Genomic DNA, 17768 nt, shown 5'->3' with positions numbered 1-17768 from the left:
AAGGGTGATCGTAGAGGTGATAGTAGCCGGTGTTGCCTTCTCGACACGGGAAGCGATAAGGCCCGTGATAATTGTGTCTTGGATTTGTATAATTATTTAAATGAATTTTGTGGGATAAATTTAGCCTTTGTATAGGTTGAATTCCTTGGGATTCATATATTTGTGAATACTCATCAGAGGTGATTTTAACATGCATTTGTGATTGTATTTGATGCCTTGATTGGTCTTCTGAAGCTAAAATCAAATGGAAAATATGGCTGGTGCGAGAAATATTGTAAGATTTACAAAGGGAAAAGCACAACAGGTACTTTTCAAGAGATCAAGCATGTAAGGTGGAGTGATGATTAGCCTAAGCATTGCTTGCTCTTCAAGAGCAACCGAAACTTATTTTTTGGACCTCATGCATGATGGTCGGCTACTAGCCATCCATACAAAGCACATCACACTCAAGAACTCAGATCTCTATCTTGTTTGTAGGGTCTGTAACAATAGTGATGCATTCAAGCTTAACCCTGACATGGTTTGAAGAGTTGCATTAATGCACGTGTATAGCTTTATGTTTTCATATTTTTGTTCAGTTCTACTCAACTAGTAGTTGATGCGATGTACCAGATTTGGAATTACTAGTGAAATTTTAAGTTTTCTTTATTTCTAATATTGCGTCCTAATGTCATTTTTTATACTTATATTTTCATGATTAAAAAAATGACATGTGCATGTGCAAGTAAGCGCATGTTCATGTATATATGTTTTTTAATAGATAAGATATATTTTTTTTGAGAAAAAATCAACACATGATATGTAGTGATTAGAATGGGTTGAAATTTGTTACGTGTATAGATCATGTGACTTACATAGCCTGTATAAAATCTCAACCCCATCAAAGGCTGATAGGGCCTCCATTTGAAGGCTTGTGTGTGGGGGGGGCTGCTTTTCAAAAGCAAGCCCCCACACATGAGCCTTCAAATGGGGGCCCTACAGGCCTCTGATGGGAATGAGATTTTATCTAAGAGGTGGTACATGCTACATCTGTGCATACATAAATTTTGAGTTCATTTTGATTAGGGAAACTATTTTTAAAAATTAAAAATTTTAAGTTCATTTTGATAAGGAAAACTATTTTTTAAAATTTAAAAAACTATCAAATTTATGTATTAGGCCATTGTTTAAAAATAATATTTTTTGCTATAATTATGGAAGTAGCCCTCATTTGTCATGTCTTATCTCACCCAATAATTGAGTCATCTAATCCTCATATGGGCACTTGCATTGGTAAGTAATCTTAGTTTTCTTCACACGATCGAAAACAAATGTGCAAAAAAACCAACTTAGATGCACATCTCTAGAGCCTCTAGAGGGTTTCGTGGCATCATAAATATCAATTTTTATCTTGACCATACATTCTTTTGACATGTCTAAGCTAGGATTATTCCATTCGTGGGCTTGATAACGGTGGCACAGTAAAATGTACTCCAAACCACCAAGACTACTATGCCTCTCCACAACATACAATGAATCATAAAAATAAACATTTTGAGATGCCAATTCACTTGCACTCTTGTTGTCATAGATCAAGGCACCTATCTCTACATGATAACATTTAGCTTTCTACTTAAATGTAAAGCTGCAAGCAACAAACGTGATTGTATTAAAACTTTATCTAATAACCATGGACTCAAAGCACAAGAATACAAAGTATAGAGATATCAACTTACGGTTAAGCTTATGTCTAGTTGTCATGATGTACTCGAATCTCTTTGTGCATATAGACAAGTTGAATAAAAGCCTCTGTTATTGTACTCATATCATTAGTGCATCTCTTGAACTCTATGATTCTACCCTTTCATTATTTATTGGGTTATATTATATCTTCGAGCTTTACTGTGCATACTTGGTCGCATTAAAATCCAATTTAACTTGTTGTACTAATCAAGGATCCAGTTACCTTCACCATCTTTTCTATTAACACCTCTACTATGTCGCATTAAAATCCAATTTAACTTATTGTACTAATCAAGGATCCAGTTACCTTCACCATCTTTTCTATTAACACCTCTACTATGTGAATATTACTGATATTCCTCCTTGTAGATATTTATAATAAAAACAAAGCACCAAAATAACAAAGTTAGACTACATAATTAATAAATATCTATATTATAGCAGTAAGAAATAAATATTATAAGCAACAAATAAAGATTAAAACAACAAGAAATATTATGTTGTACAATCTACTACATGATTAATAAATATCTATGTTATAGCAATAAGAAAGAAAGATTATAGCACAACAAATAAAGATAAAAACAATAACAAATATTACCTCCTACAACCTACTGCTTTGATATTAACACAACCTTACTCCTATAAAAATAAACAGTAACACTCTATTAGAGCTCACATCAAGACAAAACATAAACAAACCCTAAACCAATGAAATCATATATAAATGATCATTACTCACAGGACCTTGTCCACAAAGATGCCACTTCAGATCAAGGTAGCTATAGTGTACTTGAATCTATATGTAAAGAAAAAAAAGACAAGAAGTTAGTTGTGGTGCAGAGAGGAGAAAGTTCATGTGAGAAAAAAAAGGGCATAACTCACTGAGGTTTTGTCCAAATGAAATGAAATTTTATGAGAAGATAGCTATGATGGAGGACAAGCTACCTATGAATTTTTGTGAAGAAAGAACCAGAGTTGCAGAGGATATTGTGAAATTAAAGTTCGTCAAAAAAGGGGGGGAAGTAGAAAGTTAAACATAGAAAAAGATAAAAAATGAAATTCATTTTTTAAACTTCCAAGGTATATATGACATGAAAGAATAGTTTATGGTGAGAACCATAAGGACATTTGACATTTCTCTATTTTTTAAAGTTATGGGCTCTAAGCTTCAATGGAAAGCTTCAACTAACACCACAACTTTGAGTGATAAAGAGCGACAATCACCTCATGAAAATCAAGTAAAACAAGCTATGAAAAGCTTGAACATGAGCTATAGAAGGCTTGAACATAGTGTAGATAAAACCAAAAAACAAGCCATGGAAACCTTAGCTCTAATATCACTATTGGGAATGGAGCTGACCCACACATATGCAATAATCAAAAAGACAAAAACATGGAGGTGTAGAGTGTGAGAGAGATTGGTAAGCTCAAAGGAGAGAAGCTCTCTACAAGTACAAAGAGAAAGTACAAATGATCAGCAACCCTAAATTGAGGATGAGGTTGCTTATATACTAGCTAACCCCCATTCACACACCAGGATGGATGAGTACACCAAAAATAGGAGGTTTTGAAGGAAAAATCGAATGGGCAAAAAGAATCACCCAAAGGTAGGTGCCTAAGTAATTACTGGAAGTGAGCCATGTTAAGATATCATTGTACTCCATTTACCTTGGCACCCCCTCAGCACTAACTCCCATAACTCCCATGGGGTCATAAGTACACCTTAGGCATGGGATCAACGATGGAAACCCAGTCGACAGGCAAGAGGCAACTAGGGCCGTCCGATGTGGGAGTCAAAGACCCCTTAGGCATGGGATCAACGATGGAAACCCGGTTGGTGGGCGAGAGGCAACGAGGGCCGTCCGATCTCTATTAACTTCTTGTAAACTTGGCCAAAAATGTAAACTTGGGCTAATTTGTAAACTCGACCAGCATGCGCCCAAGTGGGACTTGAACCCGTCACTACAGTCCCAAGGCAAAACCCTACGATCACGCCCGTGCGCATTTGCGCTCTGGACTATTAGCCAATAGGCCTTAAGCTTATCCCCCCATACTTAGCGGTCGAGGACCGTCCTCCGACCAAGATTGGACAGCCCCGCTGGGTTTCCACTGTTGATCGCATGCGTAAGGGGTCTTTGTGGTGAGGTTGGCACCCCCTTCTTACCGTACTTGCTCCGCGGCACCCCCTTACCGCCTCCCTCAGAGTCCCCTCCTCAACCGCTCCTTCCTCATCTGCTTGTGTGCTCACACTTGAGCGCCCCTACTGCACACAACCAACCCACCCATCGGCCAGTATAAAACCCACACCCTTAGCCAAAAGAAAAAAAAAGGACGAATCCTTCTCTGTCAGAAGAGAGAGTCGCACCGGAAGTTGGAGAAGAAATGAAAAAGAGCAAAGCGAGAGAGGGGATTTTTTTCCCTTAAAGAAGCTATGTGTGTGTGTGTGTGTGTGTGTGTGTGTGTGTGTGTGTGTGTGTGTGTGTGTGTGTGTGTCTATTACATATTAACCATGGAAAACCAAGGCACAAGGAGACGAGAAAAATGAAATCCTGGATTTCTAAAAAGTAAGAGGAAAAAATCCCTTCGATTGACCCTTTGTATTCCGGCTTCCATTCTTGCGTTTTGCTTCTTAATGTCTTTTACATATCGCGAGCAATGCGCGGGTTGAGTACTAGTATAAAGTAAAAAGAGACACTTCTCTACGCCGGTCAATAGAAACACACAAGAAAGAGAATTTCTATAGCTCTCGTTGCCGTTATTAACAAGGGGAAAATCATTATTTTGCAATCAAACAACCAGTCATAAGAGAGAGAGAGAGAGAGAGAGAGAGAGAGAGAGAGAGAGAGAGAGAGAGAGTGTGTGTGTGTTTCAAATCCTTTCACGAAGTTGTTATGCGGCAATAAAAGGGAGGTTAGGGCCATAGTTTGGAGGTTCGAGGGGTAGGCCCCTACCCATGGAAGACGGGTGAGGTTACTCGTAAAGGAGAAAATGAGCTCAACCGCTCCCACTTGAAAATCCCTGGCTTGCCAAGTCAATGCTTAAGGCAAACACGCTCAATTCTTGAAATCATCATCAAGTTGATGTAAGACCACTTTCAACAATTCTTAAGGCACACATTCAACTCTTGAAATCATTATCAAGTTGATGTAAGATCGCTTTCAACAGAGAATTACAAAGAAAAAGAGAACATAAAGCATGGCCTCCAAGCAAGTAAAACTCAACACAATAAGGCTTAATGCTTTTATACAACACCATGCCTTGTGCCCACACAGAATGCAAAGACAATCTAGGTAGCAAGTTACATAGAGGATAGATTTGCCTACTTAAAGTTTTTGACCAATGTTTTTCCATAATCAAGTTATGGGTGGGGTGGTAATGCCAAAAAAAAAAAGCTAAAAAAAACATTAGTACAATGCAAGGTCAAGAATAGAATTATCACTAATAATGAGAGTAACTACCGCAGAGAACCCAACATTATTGCTACAAATAGTTGGTTGTTGATAGTGAGATGATCCTCTTAATCCACTTGATCCACTTAGGTTTGCCAATAAGTTAAGGGCAATGTCAGAGTTAATAATCAAAGACTAAAATAGGGCAGGAATAAGGTTCATTACAACTTCAAATCATAGGACGTCGAAGTGAGAAAAGTGACTGATAGCTAAGTAAGAAAAGTGCATTGGAAAACCTCCTTCCTCTCTCAAATTTCAATCTCATGGCTTGAATCTACCCAACAATAAAAGAACCACTTCAAATCCTAGAGCAAAGGTCAAACAGCAACTCGAGGATTCTACAATGTGTGGAAAGCAAATAGGTTCACTCAATAGTGTTAATGCATATGATGATGCAATAAAACAATGCAAAGAACAATCCCTAGTGTGCAATACAAGCAATTATTGGCTTAAAAAGGCATGGATAAGAGTGTGAGCACTGCAAGCTCAACACTTCATGATCGTACATCCAAGGGGCTGGATGTGAGCCAAGAAGGGGGTGATGTGAACCCACTCAATGCTAGTCGGCGAAGGCTAGAGATCAAAGGGATACACACAGATTTGGGTCAAATTATGTATTGGCCTAAAAATAGTAAGGTCTAGTGTGCAATAGTAGTGGGGCCTAATAATGGTCTAAGGGGGGACATCCACGATTCACCAACTCAATCACCAAATTTGACTAGAATTGGACAATTCACCAAAAGTAAAAATTTCTATAATTAGTAAGTGTGTCCAAGAGAGGTTACACTGGTGTCTTGGATGCTAAGGGTAGCATTTGGCATTTGGGCAAAGTTTGAGCAAATTTTGAGGCTTTGGCAAGGTAATTTAAGCTAACGGGCACTATCACACCATGGGCATAAGTGTTTGAGACATGTTCACAGTGTTCTTTCAACAAAACTAAGGTGGATCAAGCATCTACCTTGACTAAGGGTGGGTTCCCGATAATAAATGTGCAGAATCGGACTACATGAAGGAAAGCCGTTTGAGCTTGTTCCGTTAAATGATGGGAATTTGTGCTTATAGAAGCCCATGCCGACACTAGGGTATGTGCCATTGGCTTATTTATTTTTAGATCTTAGAGTAAAGAATTAGATTAATGTATAAGTGAGTTGTGGAAGCTAGTTTAGACAAGCATGAAGCACCCACACTATTTTATCCACATGTATATAAGTCAACTTCTCTACTTTGTAAGGGACCACACTTATCTTATCCACATGTATATAAGTCAATTTCTCTACTTTTTGTAAGGGACCACACATTGCATTATCTAAAACTTTGTGTTGTTTCTTGCTTTCCCTCTTGCTTGCTACTCTCTAATCTAATTGTCTCTCTATGATTTTCTTACACCAATGTGTCTATGAGTGAATTAGCTTTTGTTTAAACTCTTATTTGCATGATTTGAGAAAGGGGGCATATGTTTAGCTCATGATTAAAGTTTTATGTATGGCGATGAAGAACAAGCATGCATAAGAGCTTCTTGAGTAAAAGAACAAACCCTCTTTGCTTGGGTTTCAATCTAGATTTAATGGGATTGTTTGCAAGATTTGAGCAAGTGGGTACATGTTGAGCTCAAGATTAAAGCTTATGTATGGCCATGAAGAACAAGAGATTCTTGAGTAAAAGAACAAACCCTCTTTGCTTGAGTTGTGCAATTTAGAGAGCAAGAGAGCTTGCGAGATCAAGCTATGAGAGAGAATTGAGTTACTGAGAAGATAAGAGAATGGAGTGTGAGGGCAAGAGAAGTTGTGTGAGACCCAATGGGAGAGAAACCCCTCCCATTGAGGAATTTGGAGGGGACACAAGAAGGACCTTAGACCTTGTCCAACCACACCACAACACTGCTTGCAACTAGTGTTCTCTTGAACCCTTTCCTAGTGTCGTTGCTACAAGGACCGAGTCAACACCAAGGAATGGTAAATTCATTCTCTCTGGACATTGCCTCTATTCATTTTGCACTATTACAAGCCTCTACAAGGAAGGTAAGATTATGAAACTTCACCTTCATAATCGTTAAGGTTCACTTAAGCTACATTTTTCTCTTATATCATCCTACTACAAAAAACAAAACACCAACTGTTTCCTTGCCATCTAGGATCATTATGCAGGAAAGTTCAATCAAGCTACATTTTTCTCTTATATCATCCTACTATAAAACATATAAAACATCAAGTCTCATTGATTACAAATGTTTCCTTGCCATCTAGGGTCTTTATGAGGGAGCACAATGTCAACTTTTATGGGGGTGCAATAATAGGCTCTTCATCTCTAGCTTCCTAGGAGATGAAGGTGGAGACAAATCATTTGCTTTTGGTGGTTTGGTTCCTTCATTAATACTATCATAGATCCTTGATATGTCATGTGACTCATTTTTAAATTCCACATCTGACTTTACAATGATGTTCTTGCCATATGGTTATAGATCGTGTAACTTTTGGATTCCACATGTTAATTCAAAATGGTCTTCTTTACTGTAGGGTTATAGATCTTGTAACTTTTGGATTCCACACTATATCCCAAAATAGATGCATGGGTGGCTCTTTCGGTTGTATTTCCTTCTTTGGATGTCTAATAATATTAAAAATGACATTAAAAAATCATCAAACGTGAAACCAACAGCTTCTTACAACAATATACCTAATCAGGAGTCATGCTAGGGATTGGTCACACTTCATGTGATGTAGACCACAATTTCAACTACCCTGGCCTAGAAAGATTGCCTTTCTTAAGTGATCTTCAAGAAATCGCGCTAAGCTGCACACCATGGGAATTACCACATTAGCATCTTCATTTTTGTGTTCTTCACATAGCTTCCATGGGTACCCATGCTATTCAACACTTCTCTACCTTCTTCACATAGATAAAACATTGTCCAAGTGTTTATGCATACCCAATTTGCAAATATATGCATTTCTATATGGATAGTTAAAAAATGCACCCTATCAATTCCAATGGGCACAATTGGTTCCCAATCAAGATCATGCACCTTGCCTCTATCTAGTGGGACATCTTGGTGGCATTCCAAAATATTTTTCTTCCTCATAGAAACAATGGGCACAATTGGCTCCCAATCAAGATCATGTACCTTGCTTCTATCTAGCAGGACATCTTGGTGACATTCCAAAATCTTGTTCTTCCTCATAGACAATCTTTGTGGTCTTCTTCGTCTCCTCGTCTTTTTTCAAGTCTCTTCCTTTACTTTTTTAAATGATATTCTCCTAAGTTGTTACATATGCATGTGCATATAAATTGGATTATTCTTGTCATGCAAATCTCTAGAAGATTCTTGCATACACAAGCACATTGGACAAGGATTAGCTGCATTTGCACCCATGCTACACCCAAACTTCTTAAAGCTCAAAACAACTAGCAATGTCTCATTGTTTTAAGCATATATTGCATCTATACTATTTTTTCTCTCAAACAACCCCTTCATGGTTTGACTATACACTAAAGTTAACCCTTTCATCACTAGCATGAGCCATAGCACCATTCATGAGTGTAACACTAACAAGTTCTAGACTGTATCACTTTTAAATATCTAACACTCATCCAACTTGAGTACAAAGAATAATCTTCCTCCACTTGACTCAATTACAACCTAGTGGAAGTTCAAATAGATATTTGCAAGTGTATCAAATTAATAAGAAGTGTATTTAGAATAGCATACTCAAATGCATTCGCATCCTTTGTCCTTGGGTGTAGAATCATTCTTTGTTTAATGTAAGCATTCTCCTCAACTAACCTTTTCACATCCTCATTGCTCCTATACTTGGAAGAAGCCTCACTTTCCATAGTCTTGGAAGAATCAAAGTATCTACCTATCTATCTTTAAGATTTGTTTTCCAACATGGAATATGGCTTCAAACCTTCACAGCTTACAACTACATCACACACATGTAACTTACTGGCTTAGTCAGCTTATCTATATCCTTGTTAACTTCATTCAACACAACTAACGTATGCTTTGCTTGGCCAAGTTCTTGGAGAATATCAATAAATTGAGAAATCTTTTAAGTCTTCTTTTTTAATAGTCAATGTGGGTGAAGTCTAAATTTTCAATAACTCCTTTTGAAGTGCATAACTTACCTCTTCTATCTTATCTTTCCCTAATCTATCATTGATGATGAGCTCGATCTAAGCTCAATATTTTCTCTCTCAACCAATGCAATTCATTATAGTGGTCTTATTTTCTTTCCATCCAAATCCTTTCACCTAATTTTCAAGACTACAACTTGGCAATGCGCATGTGCTAGTTAGTATCTCAATAATTGCATACAAAAATGTATTTCTTGCAGCTTGAACCCTTCAAATTATGATAATCACTCATAATAGCAAAGGCAACCACCTTTTTATCCATCACAAAAGACTTGGCATGTTCTCAATGGGAACCTTCAACTCAAAAGTCCACATTTGTCTTCCCTCATTTATGTAGCTTTTGTAGACTGCATTGATCAATCTCTAGCAATTGTTGGGCTTCTTCTATAGTTCATAGTCTTCAAGCACTCAAATGTGCAAATCAATCTCACACTCTCACAATCTAGAGGAGGCAAAACAGATAAGAGGGAAAGTTAAGATTAGAGAGTGTGATGGGTTTGGATAAAAAGATTAAAACAACTAAAAGAAAATAGTAAGAGATAGTAGAGAACGCACCATGGATATGAGTGAAATCTGGATTATAGTGTGTTGAGTTTATTTAGAGTGAAGACTGGAGAGTAAGAAAATTTGATAGAAGTAAAGATTGTGATGAAGATTGATTGTGAGCATTTAAAGAGTGGTAAATTAATATGACAAGTTGAAAGTCACAAGTGGGTCACTTTGAAAAACACCCCATAGATCATGTGCATTCAAGGAGTAATGGAGGGTCACTATGAAAAAAAACCCATATATCATGTCCAAGGAGTGATGTAAAACACCACATAGCTACATATTTTATAACTAAGATACACCATTTGTTACTTTAAAATGATAAAAAGTGCCCCTTCTTCAGGGATTTTTTCACTTTTAATAAGCTCCTTACGTATGTAGATTTTTGGTAACTTTACAAGAGAATAAAAACCCTCTTAACTCACACGCTATTCTAATACTCTTCCCTTTGGCTGAAAACAAACATTTTTGAGTCATATTTTGTTGTTTGTTAGCTTTAGAGGGGAGTTCCAACTTTCTTTTAAAAAAGTCACTTTTCTAGTTAAATGTAAATTTAAAAGTATCCAATATGGGATGATTAGCCATATATAATTGTATGAGGGGGGAGGTAATTTGTATGGACGGTGGAGCTAGGCTGTGGTGGGACATAATATAGATGGAAGTGAGTACTGATAGTTGTCTTTTGAACTTTCACTCAAAAGTGTAAGAAGAGAAGATAAGACAGACAACTTTTCCAAAGTGGTAGCCCCATCTCTCTTATTTCTAGGCTCTCTAGAGATACTTTGAAGCCCTTTAAGCAATTCCTTATCCAACCATATTTAGGTCGATACCACTCGTACCAATTACCATTCGATCAACTCTTCTTGATCTTTGTACTCTCCATAGATACAATGCTGTAGAGGCAAGCACATCCTTCAAGAGCGTGATTGGATGTTAAGTACAGATTTATGCAAGCCAGAGCAATTGGAGCAAATTGAAGAATATGATACAGAATGAATACTTATGATCCATGAAAAAAGAAACATCTACTACTAAAGAAAAACAGGCCCATGTGCTACATGGGCCTGTGATTACAATGAAGAGTCTAAGCCTCATCAAATGTCATCCTCCTTGCGAGTAGAATATGTTGCAACAATGTCCACCTCCTGAGGCAGTACACATCTATGGCATCTAAAGATGTCCTCAAACTGCAGCTAGCAGATGGAGGGAGAGAGGGAGAGAGAGAGAGAGAGAGAGAGAGAGAGAGAGGACCTTGAAGAGAGGCAAATACAAGAGAGGGGCTACAACCTTGAGGCAATAACTATATGCAAATCTAGAAACAGAGACCCTGTTTTCCACACAACTTGCATTTAAAAGTTAATATATATTTAAAAATGAATTCCAAGTGTTCAGTTCAAGCGAATATTAGCATAAGCTTAGAGCAACCTCCTCCAAAAGAGGGGTTCAACAGAGCCATACAGAAAAAACTACACATCCCAGTCTGCAATACCTCATCCTTGGGAACTTGCAAAACAAGACGAACCAAGAATTGAATAAAGTTGTTCTTGTTTTTCTGCCCCAAATGATGAGGGCCAGTTAGCCTTTTGCCATAACCCAAACTACTGAGGGTAGGGGCAGAATTTCACCAGAGACAGTCATAAAGCCATAAAAGAGCAACAAAAAACAAGGTATACATGAAGCTTCTGCTCAGCAACTACTAATAAAGAACTGCATATTAAGGACAAACCAAGTTTTGGAATATTCTTGACTTATAATGAATGCTTTGCTTTATGCATTTCTTTACTGGAATACAACAGAAACTGAATGCTGGGGATTCATTTTCTTTTTGAAAAACAAACTTGTAGGAGATTTTCACAAGAATGAATAAAATGACATCTAAAAACAATCTACAAAAACACAGCCTCTGTTCCTCCTATAGGCTGAAAATACCTACCTAACTAAGCTCATTTTGAAGCATAATAAAGCAAAGCCTAATCTCTATTTGGTAAATGCACAATTTCGCCTAAATCTGAGAAGTACTGAATCATTACATCCCCTGCAGATTCAAGCTCCACCCTGCTGAAAACCACGCCCTCTGCCTCTACCTCGGCCTCTTCCTCGTCCGCGACCACGGCCTATGAAAGACATCTCTAAGGGTCATGAAAGCTCTTCACAAGCAAAGATGTACTCAAATTACAACTACCCCCAAATAAAATGTAAGCATATGTTATACCTCGGCCTCGAGAAAACCCATCCACTGGAACAATATTTGAATCTTCATACCCTCCAGCATCTTGCATAGTATCAGCTCCACCTGTATAACCCCTGCCACGACCCCGAAAGCCGAAGCCCCTCCCCCGTCCTCTGCCTCGTCCACGTCCAGGCCCCCAACCACCATCGAATCCATTGTAATCACCTCCAAACCCCATTCCTGCTTAAGCCATGGCATCAACGGGCATTCAGATTAGCATGCTCAAAAAGCCAAGATATGCCAGGCAGATGACACCAACGGATGATCATGTGGCCATCACAACCACTACTAAAAACAAACAGGAATGTAGTATGACCTAATACAAACACGTAATCTACTTATAAATCCAGACATTAGATATAAGTTACCTCTTCCTCTTCCTCTCCCTCGCCCTCTTCCTCTTCCTCTTCCTCTGCCCCTTCCTCTCTCCCCCCGAGGTGAACCTTCTGAAATTCACAACCCACAGAAAAAATAGCACAGCGTAAGATACACAAGAGTAACCGGGGACACAAATCCGCAGACCCCCAGATGAAACTCTTTCCCATCAGATCAATACAGGTGCACTACACATCACCTCCTTCATCTTCAAATTCTGCCAATGGCTTCACAAGTTCTGCTGGAAGAGGTGGCTGGTAGCTGCAAATAACAAAAAAGTCCACCATACTTGTCCGATTAGCTGTATATCTGATTCCTTAAAGCACTAGTACAGATGGTATGGCCATTACCCAGTAGAGGTAGCGTCCAGTTCTTTAACAGACAGAACAATAGAAATCATGGATACATGCCGAGTTTGTTCCAACCTGCAACAGAACAAATCTGATCTTCAAAACTGAACAGTATATAGCAGCATACTGGTTACTTACAGTTCATTAAAACTTACGGAAGCAATCCTTCTTCTAATGGTTCCCACACGTCAGTTATGTCAGTTGATCCAATTGTGGTGATCTGATGAAGTCCTGCAATTCTTCTCTGCCATAAGCAATACAGCATGCATGAACATGCATCAACCTCAGAGCCTCGTCACCACTATAGATTATGAAATCGACATGATCTTGCTGACCTGCTGCTTTTAAGGTTACTCTCAGAACAAGAGAGCAAGCACTCATTTCTTTCTGACATCGATACATACCTTGATGATCTCAGCTATTGTCACAGTTTTGTTTATTGCACGGCCCATAGCTTTCAGCACAATCTCTGGTGTCGCCTTATCCTGCTAAAGAAAAAACCACAGAAAGACCTCACTAACAAACATCAAATCTATGTCCACTTCACACAACGACACCAAGGTCCAAAACCTCACATATAATTGATCTATGAACACACTGCATGAAGACTCATACAATCACTACTCATGACAAGGGAGCCGATATTTTACACTTTAAAGCTTATCTCAACCTTTGAATTCAGATCTCGCATAGATCTTGTCTACCGAGCACAACAAACTGCATAACCCATCACAGAGTACAAAACATATCCCATGATATGCTTAAACTAAAGGGACTTAGCCGCAGGCCAGGGGAATGACCATGATGAGATGTATGCCGACTGTCGTACTGAGAACAAAAATGGATATTTCTCTCATGCCAACTTTGTTGAGTGTCAATCCTCGGCCATGAAGAAACTCCCAATTATTTTGGCATGAACCAGTTCTGAAACATCTGGAGTCCAACACGTCGAGACTAATTCTAGGTGGACGTAAGTTCAAATGTAAATAGTCCAGTCTGATGCTTTGTTAGACACTAACTTGCTCTGATCTTAAATAAAAGAAGTAAAGCAACAAAATCAGTATTCAAGTCAGATCCAAAGAAGTGTACAACTTCTGAGCTCGAAATACAACATGTGATTTGGGGAAAGTAATTGAAAAAAATTCCACCAGTTTAACATTCCAAGGTTCAAATTCTGGAGACCGGTGTAAGACATCACAAACCCACCACCGCAGACAGAACGTTGGCATGAGAAGCACAAGAGAATTGTTAAATTATAAGGCATTTAGCTTGAGTTGCTCTCTCTCTCTCTCTCTCTCTCTCTCTCTCTCTCTCTCTCTCACACACACACACAACACAGTCGAACAAAGAAAAATCCATTCAGACTGGGAAAAATCCAAACAAAAAAAGAAAACCGACAAAAAAAAAGAAACCCTAGACACAACTGATGAGGAAGAAAAACCCTTTAAAAACAGACAGCTTAACATATAAGCCCTGAAACACAAAGGAAAAAACCTAGAACACAGAGGAAAACCCTAGAACACAAAAGGCGGATAATACTGACCTGCAGCAAGGAGGTAGCGTAGGTGATGTAGTTCCTCATCTTGCCCAGTGTGGTGATGCGGATCTCATTCTCGCTGATGGGGGTCTCCGAGCGGGGCTTCTCGACTCTCTGATAGCGATCCATGGCGCCTAGATCCACGAAAGGGGGAAGGGAGGGCGGAGAGAGGGAGAAAGAGTGGCTGTGTTGTGCTGTTTTCTGTGAAGACTTTTTTTTTTTAATTTTTGGGTTCGATTGTATGTCGTGATATAATGTGAACTTTATTTATTATTTAATTTTTGGGTTCGATTGTATGTCGTGATATAATGTGAAGCTTTATTTATTATTCGATATTTGAAGTCACCTTGGTAGCTTCATGACTTAGGGTTTTCTAAGGGTGCTTTCATTTGCAAAATAATTTTGAATGAGTAACATGTAGCTAAAGTTTAGCGGTTTTCGATTGACATATCTCGAAGGCAAAGTTTAAAATTAACAAACATACAACCGTGCAGTTTTACTTATAAATATCTTGAACTGACCGAACGAACATGAATCTGTAAACATACTTGGAAAGGGTACTAGAGGCATGTCCGCCTATCGATGAACCGCACGCCTACACTTATGATCGATGGAGATCTTGAGGTACCTCGCAAAAAGGATAATTATAAATTAGTTAGCACATATGAATCAAGGTTACACTTCGTTGTTCAAGTTATACGAATTTTGTGTTTATTTGTGCGAGTGAAAAAAAACCATACATAAAGTATGGCGGGGAGTTGGCACAGTCCTCTCCAAAATTTTATAAACATGAGGGGACGTGCCCTTCCCCCATTTTCCAAATAACACTCTCGATATCAAAAGTGGACCAAAGATACACCTTTAGTGTTGAAAGTGGCCATTACTTTGTTCGAATATAAAAGAGAGAGAAAATAGGAATACCTTTGTCAGTCTGCGATGCTGAAGTCGATGATGCGACGAGTCTCGTGTGATATTGTTTCACAATCGCTAGTTAATATAGAGCTATAACCATGTTATCTTTGACCTCGTAACCAAAGTCACAATCTGCAAAAAAAAAAAACAAATCAAATCAAATCAAATCAGAAACAAAATTAAGATAAAGGCAAAGCTTCTCGTGCAAGTGGATATCGAGGCAGCTTGATCAAATAGCTAAGGCTAAGGAGGGCATACTTGAGGAGCTTCTTTAAACACTCAAGGTGTATTTGGTCATATCTTTCAACCGCTATTAAGGCAGCTTGATCAAATTTGACGAGAGCACCACACTTGGCATACATATCAAGCACAATCCTACCAAGCACCATATCATTTCCAAACAACCCTTTTCTAGCAATCTTATCATGAATTTGTTTCTCTTTGTTAGTTGCCCTTATGCTACCATAAGCTTTCTTGATGCAAGGAAAGGTCATTGTATCAGGAGAGTGGCCCTCATGCTACATCTATTCAAAACAATTTAGCGCATCCTAGCAATGTCCCTTCTGAGCATACACTGCAATCTTAGAATTTGCGTTTGGGCTTTGTAAATTCCGCTCTGATCCTTTGCAGATGTTAAATGAACTTAGGCAGAAAATAGAACATATATACCTAAGCGCTACTCACGCACCAAAGCATACTTGCTTGAGTGTTTATGGCCGTTAATAATAAGGAGAGTATCTTATCAGGGTCCCGACAATCTTGGGGCCAACAATTGCTTGAGCGCCTTGAGCTCCTCCTATCGATTAAAAAAGCTTAGCTAAAAGAGGTCCGAGTCTTTAGGGCTGGTGAGTAGCATAATTAAAGGCTAATAAAACTCTTGTGAACAGCTAAAAATATCATAATGCCTAATTAAGCTCCAAATGCTCTTGTGATTAGCATAATTGAAGCCTGATAAAGTTCAATATTCTCTTGTAACGAGAAACTTCAAGCAATCTATTTTCCTTTGAGAATTTGCCAGATTTGTGCAAATAATCAAAGCATTACCCAAAGTACCGGTATTGTAGCTTCCTTTCCTCCTCTCCTACACCCTAAGAACAAACAAGTTGTGTCTACAAAAAGAAGACCTACAAGAACTTCAACCTTTATGTAGAATTTGAAAGTTCTCCACAACTCTCTATTTATTAATAATGTTATGTTTCCTTATGCGCGGAAGAAAAAGAAAAAAAAATGAAATTCAAATCAAACAAGAAAACCTCACCTTTTATAGGAATTATAACCATGCGTCTTTCTCCCATAGATGCAATGTTGATAGTGCCTCCAAGATGCATGACCATTTCAAAAAAAACGATGTTCGATACAGCTAACAAGGCTACAAGACGACCCATGAGGTGTAGCTAATTGTGACTTCAATTAACGATTATTTATTGTGCTTTTTCAGCTACTAGTACATGGCACAATAAAAAAATATGTATTGCAGGCAAAAAAGTAGATGGTCGATTTGGATAAGATAATCAATGTGAGTACAAGTATGAACCTGTGTCTTGCACTTGACCCGATGGATGGCTAGCCTATCTGCAAAGAAAGCAATTAAACCTTAGGTAGCCACGTGGTCTTCTCTCGATGCTTGCTTTTGTGTGAAAGTATCTTAGGCTACCTAAGGTAAAAATGGGGGCATGTAACATGTTGCCTACAGTAGTAGCCTACATCCATTGCCCATCTATTAGATCTTCTTGGAGATGTGGTTGCTCCATAAGCTTGTGAGCATAAAAGGAAAGTAATAAGCACTCGTTCAGCACATGTAATGATTTACTTGGATATTTGCTGTATTTTTTCCATCCACACCCCCAAATTTTTATGTACTCTCCAAAATCAAGCAACGTATACATTATGAACAAATCCCTCGAACTTATCGTGGATTGATTTTGCGGGTTTGTCTCCCTCATTTTCATCTTGCGGGAAACACACCTAATTAACTTAGTGCATGGATAAACTCAAAAACATAATAGGTTTGTTATTGTTATAGTCCATGGATAAACTCGGAAACATAGTAGGTTTGTTATCATTAGAACAATCACATACATTTGTAGGGTTCCTCAACCCCTGACTGAGTCTCATTAAATCCCTCAATGGCCATCTTGCACATTTCAAACCACCACCCAACTACAGCACCTTACAAAGCACCACCAACCCCAAGCATGAGACAAGACTTATATCAACCATACATTTACTTGAATTTACAAGTTAGGAGTGATTAGGTTGGATATTAATGAATTCTTCCATAACTAAGTAAAGAAAACTAATTCACAACTTAGGAGTGATTAGGGTGCATATTAATGGATTTTGCCATAATCTAAGTAGAGAAAACTAATTAGCACTAATAATAAGATAATGATAATTCAAGAGATCCAACACACATAATTTCGATTAAATGGGGGGGCTTTAGGCTGGAGTACATCACCATTAGCCTATAGCTTAGCTTAATCTTTACCTAATCATGCCCTAAATCA

General features: G+C 38.3%; 1 protein-coding gene across 4 annotated transcripts; it reads right to left on the bottom strand.

Moving 5' to 3' along the window:
- Positions 1-11587: 11587 nt before the first annotated feature.
- On the bottom strand, positions 11588-14601 carry LOC147638107 (uncharacterized). Of its 4 annotated transcripts, none has more exons than XM_086798014.1 (8): positions 14356-14601; positions 13217-13300; positions 12968-13056; positions 12813-12887; positions 12662-12723; positions 12456-12533; positions 12070-12267; positions 11588-11986 (listed from the first exon to the last, which is right to left on the bottom strand). In XM_086798014.1, the coding sequence occupies exons 1-8, from the start codon at positions 14476-14478 to the stop codon at positions 11901-11903; spliced, it is 795 nt and encodes a 264-aa protein (XP_086654140.1). In that variant the 5' UTR covers positions 14479-14601; the 3' UTR covers positions 11588-11900. The 4 variants fall into 4 exon arrangements, with proteins under 4 accessions (XP_086654140.1, XP_086654142.1, XP_086654141.1 ...); XM_086798016.1 differs by having other exon boundaries at positions 11588-11971; XM_086798015.1 differs by having other exon boundaries at positions 13217-13297; positions 14356-14589.
- Between the last annotated feature and the right edge of the window lie 3167 nt (positions 14602-17768).

The sequence above is a fragment of the Cibotium barometz genome, chromosome 5 (genome assembly GCF_041138505.1).
Source record: "Cibotium barometz isolate CiBa-2024 chromosome 5, ASM4113850v1, whole genome shotgun sequence".
NCBI lineage: Eukaryota > Viridiplantae > Streptophyta > Polypodiopsida > Cyatheales > Cibotiaceae > Cibotium > Cibotium barometz.
Note: the sequence above shows the minus strand (reverse complement) of the source record. Positions and strands in the feature narration are given on the sequence as shown.